The sequence below is a fragment of the Cyanistes caeruleus genome, chromosome 1, assembly GCF_971803275.1.
Source record: "Cyanistes caeruleus chromosome 1, bCyaCae1.hap1.1, whole genome shotgun sequence".
In the NCBI taxonomy this organism is placed as follows: domain Eukaryota; kingdom Metazoa; phylum Chordata; class Aves; order Passeriformes; family Paridae; genus Cyanistes; species Cyanistes caeruleus.
The window spans coordinates 107,824,764-107,838,202 of record NC_141701.1 but is presented as its reverse complement, the minus strand read 5'-3'; the positions used below and the strand labels follow the sequence as shown (position 1 = coordinate 107,838,202).

At 42.1% G+C, this 13,439-nt stretch overlaps 1 protein-coding gene across 31 annotated transcripts in view; it reads left to right on the top strand.

Moving 5' to 3' along the window:
• ULK4 (unc-51 like kinase 4) overlaps nt 1–13,439 on the top strand; it is a 222,693-nt gene that overhangs the window by 200,268 nt on the left and 8,986 nt on the right. For 12 of the 31 annotated variants that reach the window (XR_015275680.1, XR_015275679.1, XM_086848623.1 and 9 more), the window contains 2 exons: nt 8,745–8,833; nt 11,761–12,160. Coding sequence is in view for 26 of the 31 variants with exons in the window: in XM_086848623.1 (XP_086704749.1) it covers nt 8,745–8,833; nt 11,761–11,839 (168 nt within the window). In the remaining 5 variants the exon portion in view is untranslated. Of the gene's footprint in view, nt 1–1,364; nt 1,434–2,565; nt 2,658–8,744; nt 8,834–11,760; nt 12,161–12,215; nt 12,569–13,439 lie in introns of those variants that run through there. The other 19 variants (XM_086848474.1, XM_086848465.1, XM_086848413.1 and 16 more) reach the window with 7 other exon arrangements.

Genomic DNA, 13,439 nt, shown 5'->3' with positions numbered 1-13,439 from the left:
TATGTAGTTGTTGGAGTCTTGTGTTCAAGTCCAGATTATGATAAGCATGAGCATGAGCCATCTAATTTAGTTTCATTGTCCATGGAAGTTGATAAATGCTATACAGAGATTCTGCTCAGGTAAAGTTAGGGATTTTGCATACTAAATCAGACTTTAATTGCACAGACAACTTGGACAGCACTGTTCACACCTTCACACCTACTCTGCCTTCATGAAGGCATAGAAGTCTTTTATCTTTATGTGGAACATTTTAAAGTGGGACAAGGAACAATGTCAGGCTGTAGGCTACAAAATATGTAGCCATTTTTTGGAGGCTGTATGCATTAAACATCAAATTCCTCAGTTAACTGAGACTTTTTGGCTATTCCTAGGGGTTTGCCCATTTCACCTAGCATCACTGCATGGCTGTTCAAGGGTTTGTGCCCTTAGACATAACAGCATTTATTAAATTGGTAATTGCTTGGCTGCTTGCATACTTCTCCTGCATGGCAATTGCCATTTAAAGGTGAGCACTTTCCAATATCTTCTGGGTGTCACTGGCTCCCCTAAGAGTGAGAAGATGAGTTATTTGTTCTAATGATTCTTACCCTTACAAGTGTGTAAATGCTTAAAACTATTTGAATTGTCAAATCATATGTAGTGGGCTGACTTTGGTTGGATGCCATGTGCCCTCCATGCTGCTTTATTACTCCCCAGCTTGTTGTCCCCTTGGACAGGGGAGAGAAAATAAGATGGAAAACTAGTCATAGTTTGAGATAAGGCTGTTCACTCAAGAAAAAGTGAAGGTTTGCATGAACATGAATGTGTGAGTGAAAGATCTTGATTTAGCTGTACTAGATGAACATGAAAAGACTGTACATGAAAGTAAAGAAGGTCATCTCTAACCCATGGAGCATGTCAATGAAAGTTTGATATAACTCCAAAGAAATCTTTACAGTTAGACTATTTTGTGATTTTACAGGGAGACGTAAGGGTTGACAGATGTTGAAATTTAGGGATCTTATTCACAGATTGAATTATTAGGCCATAAAAGACAGTGTCACTGCAAAAAGAGTTATGGGAATCAACATTTAAGAAGTATTGGGAGTTACTTGTCAGAAGATATTTTAGGAGAAAATCTGATTAGAGAAAGACTATGAAGGATATTTGAACATGAGAGATTCAGAGAATGATGAACTTTAGGGGAAATCTAGATGTGCAGTGGATTTGTGCGTTGTTTTAGTGTTTGTTCATAACTATTTTTAGTTTGCTTTGCTCCATGACAACTGGGAGCCTCTGTAACAGCTCCTAAAGGAACATAAATGTAGGATCTGAACTGTGGTAATAAAAAATTCTTCCAGTGGATTTCCCTGTTTCTTTTTAAGGAGGACATTACAGGAGACTACCAGTGTGAGGTGTACCTGGGAAGTTGTGGTCTCACCAGTTCCTGCAAGGTGAGGACAGGCAGCTGCTTGGAAGCTGCAGGAAGAGGGATCAAGGGCTTGCAAGTTTTGTGTAAGCTCAGGATGTGGCTTAGTTTGGCTAAAGCTGATATTTGAGGCCAGCTGGGATCATTGTTTGGACAGAGCGAAACTGGTCTGAAGTAGTAACCCAGGGAGTCGTTGGCATGCAGGTGACAGATGAACCTCTGTTTGCAGATGAGATCACCAGCAACAGGCTGGCAAGTGCTTATTTCCAATGTCATATAGATGTTGGGCTGGCTTCTGAGCATGCATAACTTGTCAACACTGCAGCCCTGTGTGGAAGTCTCCTATAGCACCTTTGAGCCATGTTTTGCCACATAGAACTGCAGTTTACTTTTGCTAATAAAGCTGTTGTGCTCAGCTGGTTGTTTAATGGATGTAAAGAGGCTGCCCTATCCAGTTCAGTTAAGTCAAATATTTTAAACTCACTTATTAAAGAGGGTGGATATAATGCAATAATGGATATTTTCTGGATTATGGAGACATTTCTGAAAGTGAGTTCAGGACACCACTTGCGATAAAACCAAACTTTAAAAATCAAACAAGACAGAGAGTACCTTCTGTTCAATAATTACCCTGCAGTTTTACAAATCTTCTCTTATGCTCAGGCAATACCCCTCAGAGTTGGTAACTTTACAATTTTACAACAATCACAGAGCATGCCTCTGTGTGCAAAATGCCTTCCCTGCTGAAGGGCAAAGAATAGTCTCAAAGTGAATAGATGTCAAGAAACATCCAAAATCAATTAACAATTATCTATCATGCAGGAGACATGCCTTGACTCTCTGTGAATAGTCCTCAAGCCAGTGTGGTGCTCAGACTGCCGGGAAACTGGGACAGTTCCAAGTTACCCGTAGGAATGGCTTTGAACTTAGAATAAACCTACACACACACACACAAATTAGAAGAAAACAAAACACCTCGAATGAAATCTTGGCCTTATCAAAATCAAAAGGTGTTTGTTGACTTCAGTGGAACAAGAATTTTATCCATAAACAGAAAAGATTCTTGAACTCTAAAATCAGAGCTAAGCTGTCTGATGTAGTGTGGGGTTAGGTTTTTTTGGTCACAGATACCTGCTTGTTTTCACATGTATTTGCAGGATCTGAAGGCCACAAAGTCTTTGTAATTGTGTGTCTGCAATCCCTGACTGCAATATGCTTGCCAAAGCACACCTGGAACACTCATGCTTTTGTAAGTTTCATTTCTTGTTTTTATGGTCCAGCAGCATTGCTCAGGCCTGTTCAAATGACTTGGCAATTAGTAACATAAATATAACTTGTCCAACTTGATTTGTTCTTCCCACACACACATTCTATGTCTCTCTCCAGCTGTAACCATGTATAGAGAGAAGAGTAGCAAGGAAGCAATGCCATGAAGGTTTTTACCCTTTTAGAATTAGGTCTCCTACACTATGAAGAGCAAAAATAACTTGTGGCTATCCTAGTGAGTGTATGATGGCTCTGTAAGCACACTGCCCTTGGATGTTCCAGCACAGCCTGGCAAGAGTTACCATTAATTCTCATTAAACAACTTGTAAATTGGCTGCACCATAGTGCTTAAGAGGGTCCTATCCCACAGACCTGCTGAGAGCATGTGTAACTAATGTCAGATTAAACACCTCACAAAAGAGCACTGTGTATATCTGGGAATTTTGTTGCTGGTTTTAGTTGTTTGACTTTTGTATTTTAGAAAATTGCTGCCACAGATGTAAAATTGCCCTAATAGCTAGAGTGCTTCCCTGGTTAATGGGAGTTCATGTTTAACTTCTCCAATCTGATGAGCCATGCTGCCAATTGCCTCCCTGCCAAGTCCTTGTGTTATTCACTCCCTGTGTGGGAACCATCCAAACCTCCCTGCCTCTCCCCATCCAGTGGAAACCCTGCTGCAGCAACAAAACATGACCCTCACTTGCCCAGAAAAGGGGAGAAGACTACAGAGAGACTGGGAGCCCATAGCCTGCTGTGGGAGCACTGAGAAAAAGCACTGTGGTCTGTGCTGTCTGGACTGTGAGCTTTCACTGGCCGTGTTAGCAACCTCAGCTCCAGAGAGGAGAGTGAATTTGGGTCACTACATTCTCAACAGGTTTCCATGCCCTTCAGCAACAGCACTCCCCATACACTGTGCAGGTATCTTGGTCCCTGCTTGGAACTCCTCTTTGGGGGCTGATAATTAAATGTCATCATCACAGCCTCTACTTTATAGAGTCTAAATGTTTTATTGGGTCTGGTGCTTTGGTACACAAAGGCAGGGCTATGTAAATTTGTAAGGGTGTGCAGGCCTGCAGAAGTGAGAGATCCACCTGATCCATCACAGGAAATGATGAGTTCATTTATTGTAATTCCTCTGAGCACTGCCAGCTTAGTGTATATGTTTGGAGAGCAATTTATAATGAAATAAATGCTTATATTTAGTAAGTCCACAGCCAATGGATCCGTTAGTTTTAGTTCACCTGCATGAGTTCCTGGTTGCAGTATTTGCTTGGTTATTGTGCTCCTCTGTTCAGAAGGAATGGCTGCATATTTCTGGCCATGTCATCGTGAGTTGTGAATGACAAACCAAGTGACATGATTTATTTGATTACTGCAGTGCTTGTGAGTAGTTCAGCATTGACAGCCTGGGAGGAAAAGAACCATTAAATGCCCTGGGATAGGCATAAGATGGGTCACAACACTAGAAGGTTTTCCCCTCCAGCCCAGGCATTGTGCCTCGTTTCTGAAGTTACTATCCCATTGACTTATTTCCCAGGCTGTCACATCAGCTATAGCAATGTTTTTAACACCACTATATTCCTTGACATTTGTTCCTTAAAAAATGGGAATAAGGTCACACTAAGCAGCTGTGAATAGCCATCAACTTTCAGTCACCACCAGCCTGGATGACATTTGAAACAGTAGCTTTGGTTGGGGATGAAAGGCTCTGTGTCCTACTGACAGTGCCTTCAGACAGTCAAAGATGGAATAGGAATGAGAAGTCTGAGGTGCATATTTAAAATTTCAGGAACAGCACTTACTATGAAGACATTATTTGAAAGAGCATCTAGAGAGAAATAGAAGTATTCTCAATTATTTAATGTTTTTTAGTCTGGAAACTTAATTATTAGTATTATATTTCATGTCGTACATAGGATTTCAGTTAGTCCATAGGAAAAATGTACTGCTGATTGTTTTTACTGCAGTATTAGCTGAAGGTACAAGTTCTATTCACAGAAAAACTTCCAACAAGCGGTAAGTGATACTTTATTCATAGCACATGTCAATATTCAGGTGATGCTGATATTGGACCTGTGAGTATCTGGTAGTTCTGATAAATCAACCCACAGCAGCTTCTGCCTTACCCATGTGGCTGCTCAGCCTGTACCAGTAAAGCTGGGCAAGAACTGAATACCTATAATTAGCTTAATTATATTAAATTTTGATGAAAATGTAAGGAAGCATTGCTTTATGAGGTTAAAATATGCATGTTTGGGAAAGAGAAAGAAACAGTTTGTGAGAAAGAGGTACATTTTGAGGTGTCTTGCTGGTATCTGTGTATACAGGCAAGGTAGTAGCTTATTGAAAAGCATCTGTTGAGAATGCAAATGGTGAACATCCCCAGCAGTTGTTTATTTGAGAAGATGATACTTAAAGCTGAATATGCTCCCAAGACATTTCTTCAACCAAGAAATAGTTTCAAATAAAAAGTGCCTTATTTTTGCATTATTTCCCAGTCTACTTCACAGACATCATGATTCACTTGAGCCCTCAACAAAGAAGGATTTCTTTCTCTTAAACATGCTGAGAGAGTTGTTTACTGCCTAGGTCATTTCTCTCCTTTGTAAATTTAAAAATGTGACCTACGACTAATCAGAGAAAGCAGTTCAGCATAATGAAACAAACCTTAACAGAAGTAATTTGCCCTTAAATTTCTACGCTTTCTTGAAATTTGAATTGCAAAAATCCCTTCTTAGAGTAAGAATGCAAAACTCCTTAGTTTATTAGTGAAGTAGATATACCAGTGGAAATGTTTTATATTATAACTTTTCCTGTACTCATCTTTAGCAGCACCATAATATCTGAATAGTTTTCTTGAATTTTTGGAAATACTGATCATTACATATCAACCATGGTATTCCTTATGGCTCATTCTTGTTTAACAGGATTGAGGAGACGAGAGGAAAGCTGCTGAATGGTTGTGGGCTTAATAAAGAAAAGTAATTTTGAAATTCTTGTTAAATTGCAGTGAGTGTACCACTAAACTGAGATTTAATTACATTTTTAATTAAAGAAATAACTATTGATTATGTCATTGAATCTGTGTTGCAGCCAGCCCTAACAAACAGCAATATTACAAGAGATCATTAAGCTAGTTGTTAAAATTCCAAATGAATGAGAACTAGAGCTGGTGTGGATAAAAGCCACAGCAATGGTGGGTAGAAGAGGAAGATAACAAAGTGAAAAATACATTAATTTCTCAAATTTTGCTGAATGGTGGCTTTATGTCCTGTCATAATTTATTATAATCTATGGAACAAAAGGAAGATGAAACTGGAACCATTTTTAAATAAGAAACATGAATAAAGTTTCATCTTGAAAGTGAACAATGATTCAGATAATATTTCTCATGAGCTCCTGTGAAGCGGGATGTAATCTGTCGTGTGCAAGAGACCTTCAAATTGCTCAGGCAGCAATCAGATTTACTCAGACTGAGATAAAGAGCAAATAAGAGCCAGTGATCAGAGCATGGAAGTGATGACAAAAACCATAGGCAGCTGTGGCTGAGCTGACACCTGGGTGTTGGGAGCTCACCTTGTATTCAGCCTGTAGTTTTCCTGCTAGCATAGAGTTGGTCCCTTCCTAGGCCCATGGAGTGGGTGCCTGCTGGTGGATAGGAAGCTTTTTTCTGGACACTGGTGGTGAAGAGCTGGTATGGAGGCCCCGTCTGCCCACATAAATCTCTGCCACCCTGTTTGGTTTGGGCAAGTTCTCTGGGGGCATAGGTGCCACTGCCAGCTAGACAGGTTGTTTCTTCACCAACACCTCTTGGCTTGGATGAAAATGGTAGTTGGCACTTTCAAGAAAATGTGTTCTAAATTTGGGTAATACTTAATTTAAATGGACTGGAGGCAGCTCATGTTGATCCTTTCCCTCCTTGTGCTACCACGTTTACTCCTGAAAGGTTCTTATTGAAGCATTTTGTTAACCCAGGGAGTAGCCCCTGTGGATGGATACCATGGGAGCCCATTGCTTGTGGCTGAAAGCTGCTCTGCACGTTGAAGTCTAACAGGGAGGTGATGAGACAATCTCATGGGTGTTTCTGTTTCAGTCTTTTCCAATTTCTGTGCATATAAAGCCATTTTAATCTTTTCTATTCAAATGCATTGTATGCACAGAAATGTGTTCTTAATAGTGACTCAAGGCATGCTGCAGCATGGGCAGGCTTATAGTCAGACCCCATGACTCAGTTGGACTAAGTTATTGTTTGAAAGAGATCATTTTAGAATTAAACCTTTTTCTTTGTACCAGATTTTATAGCTGAGTGTATTTTTAATGTTCTTTGTATGATGCCATTGGCTATTTTGTGAGGGTTGTACAAATGTCAGCATCCAAAAGTTAGGATATAGTAGAATGAGAAATATCTGTTGCCTTTGTTGGACCTGGTAGTTTTATGGAGCAAGATTCAGTACTAGTGACCTTCCTTCCCTATGACCTCTTGGCTATTTAAAGTGTGCAGATTGAATAAGGGGCATGAATGTAGAAAGTGCAAGGAATGTGGCAGTGACTGTTAAGCAGGAATTGCAGAGAAATGTTTGCTAGATGTATGACCGCTTTTTAGGAACAGAAAACAATGTCTTGCAATGAAAATACTTTTCTCCCTGTATTGCTCCTATTATACCTTGTGGTGTTCTTACATTCAGAACCCAGATTACAAAATATTCTCTGTGTCTAGCAGGTAACAAATAGAGAAGACTGGCTTTTTGAAATATAAAGTGACAGATATAAACCTCAAGAGAGTAAAAAGGTTTAACCATCTGTAATCAGGATTTACCAATGTTTTGTGCTTAGGTAATGGCGTCACTGGGTTTTTTCCAAGATGAAGGATATGTTTTGGTTTACTTCAGGCAGGTCCCTGTTCCCTCTAAGGGCTAAACTACAGGATGTTACAATTACAGATGTAGTGACACTGTTGCAGAATCACTGCTGAAAAATTATGGTGGGATGGCAGCTGTAAATACAGCTTCTGTGTGATTTAAGAGGGAGATGTGAAGGCGTGTTGCTCAGATGCTTGATCAATGGTAAATAGAGCCAGCCACTGCATGCTAAAGCTTACAAATCCTTGCCAGATTTTGGGATTAGAAGTCCTCATTTCAAGCACTAACTCCTCCGGTATCAAAATAATCAGCTGGTCTGGTCCTCCCCTTTCCTTTCTCTTCAGCCAAGATTTATTTACCTTTGCAAGTAGGAACTGACACGCAAACCAGGTTTTTTTGGTAATTTTTTTGATATACAAGAGCTTTTCAGCAAGCTGCCAAGTATTCAGTGTCGGTTCAAGCTACAGTGCATGAAGCTTCATGTTGTGACCTTCCTGTTCACCTGCTTAACCATCAGGAAATGTGTGGCTTTCTGGAGCTGTGTAGTTGTGCTACTTAAAGCTGGAGAAACAATAAACCAGTCATTGTGGATTCATGTAATAAACCACACCAGCAGCAAAATCAGCTATAATCAGGATTCATGTGACACAAAAGGGCAAATAGCTTTGGTCACTCAGCCCCCTGCTCTGTAGGTGACAGTCCTGTGCAGGTAACACTCCTAATGACTGAGGAGGGGCAAGAAAAATTTTCATAAGCAGTTGCCAACTTTGCAGTGATTTTGACCTGATTTCTCTTAGAGAAACCCCACATGTCCTAATGTGAAGGCTGGTAGAAGCTTGGTTACTTTTTCCCTGGAGTGAGAAATGCAAATAACTGTCTCCCCAAGATATCCCTGGGATTCAGATTAAATGGGGCTTGTATTTGCATTGATACCAAGGATGAAATCAGGATTGTCAGACTGTGATGTATGAATTTGCACACATACAGGGACTCAGAACGTGGGTGAATATTGTTAGCTAAGCCAAGACATTTTAGATGGTCGCTTCCTAAAATTCAGTAAAAGGGACTTTCTTATGGGTCTCTTCAATGTCACATTCCATTTACAGTTGTGATAAATGCTGTAACTTGTTTCCTTCTTTCTTATCCCACAAAAATGACAGAGAAGAATCTTTTGCTAAGCTTTTCATAAAGGTTCTTTCTTTTTGTTCCAGATAACTTCAAACAAGAAGCACTCAGAGAGCCTGAAGAATGATGGTGATGCTCTTATCCAGGCTCTAGAGAGCCTGACCGAAACTGCCAGGTGAGTTCCCTCAGGCTTTCAGGAATTTCCAGGGCTGAGAGCACTTGCCTTCTCTTTTGTCTGCAATGGTCTTCTGTAACTCTGTGTAGTAAGAGCTTCTCAGGTTTCTGTCCCTGGCCCCCCTCCCTGCACTGCTGTCCTCCAAAGTCCTCTCTGTCAGAGCCTGCGGCACACTTTGATCCCCAGCTGCTGCACAGTCTGGCTCTGTGCATGTGTCGATTCTGTGGATTTTTTATTTTATTTTTTTTTTTAAATTATTATTTTATTCCAAACCTTGGTCTCTCTGTCAGGGGTTTTTGGCAGAGTGGGCTGGATGCACAATGCAACATTTGTGCCCCGTGTTAAGGTAGCTGTGGTTGATGCACTTGCAAGCTGATTCCTTTCAAATGTTCTGCTGAAGAACAGAACTACTTTTGTTCAAGAATACCTGTGGCTTCTGCAGGAGGCACGAGACTTAGGGGAATGCCATGACCTTCTCTGCAAGAATAGAGGTGCTAGTCCCAAAAAAGTGGCCAAAGCTTAGCTCATCTCCTATAGACTTTCCTTTATCTAATCCCCCTTGGACGTATGAATGAGTGAAAGAATGAATGAATGTCTGTTCTCTGCCTCTCCAAACAAATTTTATGCTTCTGCTGTGGGCTGTTTGGCTTCATTTCATCCTGGTTGAACTAAAATTCGTAGAGAAATTGTAGTTCTGAGGTCAGTTTTTGAAACACTAAGATAATCTTTTCAGTGCTCTTTGTCCCCCCAAGTGCAGGCTTTTGGGAAGACTCAATGTTACGGCAGAGTATACTGTGTGTTGGAAGGAAGGAGGGGTGTGGGCAGACATGAAGAGGAAATGTTGGGATGTGGCAAGTATAAGGAGATGCACACTGAGGACTAACCAAACCTGTTGAGAGCAGTCAGCATCCCTCTCGCACACTCAGCTGCTGACTCACAGGGTTTTGTATGACGCATTAAATTGTCTCACTAAAATAAAATGTCAGCCCTCCCCAAGGGAGACACGGGCACCACCACCGAAAATGAGAGTGGAGGAAGAGGGGGTTTTCCTCTGTTAGAAACAACTTTCACTCTGATTGTTGCATTTCAGCATTAGATGCACCAGACAGCCCAGTCATTGTCTTTGAGTTCTGCTTTTCTGGCTTCCTCAGTAGTCTGATACAGTCTGTACATTTCTGTATGCAGAAAAGCACATGCTACAGAGCCCAAATGAACAGCTCTCACTCTAATTTAACACAAGATGCTCAGTAGATCAATTTCCAGCTGATGCCATTGAGGACTGTTCTGATACATGAAGGTGAGCCAGGTTCCTCTGCTGTGCTGAGCTCCTGCACTGTAATAGCAACAAGGGAGCCCCTGAGAACTCGCAGATTTCATTTCCCCTCCTCCCCTTCTTTAGGGAACATATGTCCCTATCCATTTGCCTCCAGAGGAGACTGAGAGAGATTCAGCCTGGTTCTTGGAGCTGTAATGGATTCAGACATGCATAAATTGGCAACAGGCAGACAGAGGAAGCCTGAAGTTAAGAAGCTTTATAGACTTAGCTGAATGGACATTTATTTATGGAAGACAGAGATATTCTGCCTTCTCCTCAGAGTTTCTTATGTGGCATTTTTCCCAAAATATTCCCTGTGACCTGATAAACTTGGTCTCCTTACCTGTACTTTGAACCTGGTTAAGGAGCCTCTGTATCTCCTGCAGAACTGGAAATGTTTTAGAGGCAGCTACAGCTGACATCCTGGATCTAAGCCATTCTCGGGTAGTCTAAACTCCCAGGCCCTGCCACCCACATATTACCACTGGTTTAAATTGCTTGAGGAGTCTTTTTGCTTTGCTCATTTCTTACAGACAGGTTTCTAATCTCTCCCTCTTCCTGTGTGTCAGAAGGGGGATTCCAGCCAAGCAGTCACATGCCAAGAGAAGGGCACTGGCTGGATTGAAAGCTGCTTTCAGTGCTCCCCCGCCACCATGTAGCAGCCATGCATGGCCAAGCTCTCTCAGTGATGCTTCCTGAGCTAGTTGGAACAGGCAGATTTAAGCATTACATGACCAACCCATTTTGCTTAGTAAAATTGTACCTGGAATCAAATCCATGCTTTAAAATGTGGGATCGTGGACATATATTTTTCAGTGAAGGAAGTTGCTAAGATGAATTTGTTTCAGATAACTGAATTTTCTGATTTAAACTGCTGCTTATTAAGACATTGGCTTATGTATTTTGAACTGATCATTTGGATTTTCTGGTTAGCTCTGTATTCCCAAAGTGTGTAGTACCAGTAGGTATTGTCATTGGCAGCAATCAAGGAAGTTGCAGATAGATCTGCTGATGTCTTTTCTAAGCTATAGATGAGGGATGTGAGTTCATAAAAAAACAAGAAAGACTTGATTCTGTGGATTCAGAGTAGTGTTAGAGCCTCTGTTCCAATGCTAGAAAAAAAAACCATGCTTCCAGAAGAAAAATTTAGGCAAAAGGTATATATAATAAAACCTTAGGTAGGGAAGTAAAGGGCCCCAGCCTCCTTGCAGGAGGTGAGCAACCCCTGGAGTGGGAGTGCCTGCTTGGGCCGAGTGGTGCTGCAGGCAGAGGGCTGTTTGTGTGTGTGTGAAAATACATCCTTCTGTCAAGCTGCAAGTGTGTGTGTGAGGAGTCATGGGGTGTATGATAAATTCTACCTGCTTTTTTTTACAGGGGATGTTGAGTGAGGTAGCAGTTACTGGGAGTTTGAGCTGAAATTCATTTCTACACAAGATTTGCTACAGGGCAGAATCACTGATTACATGTTACTGCTTAACAGAAAGCCCTTAGAGAGTGCAGTTAATGGCTACTCAGAATTTTCCAGCGTAGATAAAGGCAAATGTGGAATTTGAACAAAACATTTTTTTGCTCCTGTGGATATCTAATAAATGTTACTGTTTTTAATTCCTAGCTCTCACGCTGACATTGCTTCCTTGGCATCTGAAATTCTGAGAACGGTGGGACGTGAAAATATCAAGACTCCCAAGTGAACCATTTTTGACCAGCCTTCTGAAATGTGCAGGTAGTGTACCCTGCTCAGCACTTTGGTCCTGCAGGAACACCTTCAGATGAGCTGAGCAGGTGTAACTCATTTAGCAATCTGAACTGCAGCATATGCAGAATTTGGGCTGGCTCAGGAAGGGAGGGAAGCTGGTTCAGGGCGGGGAGGGGGTAGTGGTTTGTTTTCTAAACCCCTGTAAGGATGAAATCTTGGATCCTATTTTGCCTTGCTGGCATTACATGATGTAGCTCAAGTATTTGATAGTTTGAAAGTAAATTAAATAAATAATAGAGTTACTTGGCAATATAAAGTGTTTCACTATTTCAAGCTGCATTTAGAAATGCTCATTTATCTTTTGGACCCAGTGACTGCCTCAGCTGTTCATCTTAAGGGGTCACCTCATACTTGTGACTGGCACTAGAACATCAAGACAGACAATATTGTTCACCTCAAGCAACCAGTACCAACCACTGTGATCACACAGGGGATGTGTGTGGCATGCAAGGATGGAAGATGTTAGCCAGGTTTCTACTCAGCAGTGTTTTGTGTGCCCCTCTTTGCATGGCACTGCACAGCTTAAGCTACACGGGTGTTGTTCTCAGCTGCCAACGCTCCTGACTGCAGTTCTTTGAGAACAGGTGTGATGGTGACTCTGGCAGTTTGTCAAACCCCCAGTAAAAGTTAGTACCCTAGAAAAGATAAATTCTTTTCCACATGTGCTGCGGTTGAAGTATAGGTGCCTGTGAGAGCTGCTGCTACAGCCCTGTTCTCAGACAGCCCCGTTACCCAGAGTATGTGCATACAAGCAAACAGCCCCAGCTAAACAGATTTCACCTTGTGTGTCTTACAGGAATTGTTTTCTTACATTACTTCAAATACCACTATCTTTCATAGCTTGACAGCTGGAGTTATTAGCAACAGGGAAAAGTGAAGTGCTGGCTATTATTTGGTGTAGTGTTTTACAGTAAAAGTCAAGTAGCCAAGTGTGACTGAGAGGAACAAAGCTGAATTCCTGGTGTGAGCCCTCTCCCTCTGCAGCAGAAGGGGAAGCCGGCTGGTGTGGCTCCCTTCAGCTTTCAGCATCTTGCGAGGGGAGCCTCTGCAGCCAAGGCCTGCTCTGATCTCCTGCTGGCAAACTGCTGCCTGCAGTGGAAGTGCCTGGGCGTGCTGTTCCCACAGAGCTGGTGACAGCTGCACGGTGCACATGTGCAGCCTGAGCCAGCAGTCTCAGAACCACTTTGTCCCCTTGCAGTCACACAGGTGCTGCCTCAAGGGAAGCCAGTTACACACAGGTTTCTTCTCACACAGCAGCTGAACACTGAGGACACCTAAAAAGGGCTCTGACCCAGCTGAGAGCTTGTAGGCAAGGGCTCTTTCACTGACCCTTATTGTTGGGCACCTCTGAGGGGAACGGAGGCAAGAGGCTGCTCGCCCTTTGTGAAGCCCAGAGAGATGTGGGGCTGGCAGACCTAGCACAAAGTGGAGCTGCCTCACCTCTGGCCATGCTGAGGAACCTGCCAACGCAAAGCAGGGGCAGGCTGGTGCTGCAGAGGACTGCAGCAGGAAACCTCCAGGCTATGAAGGGTAAC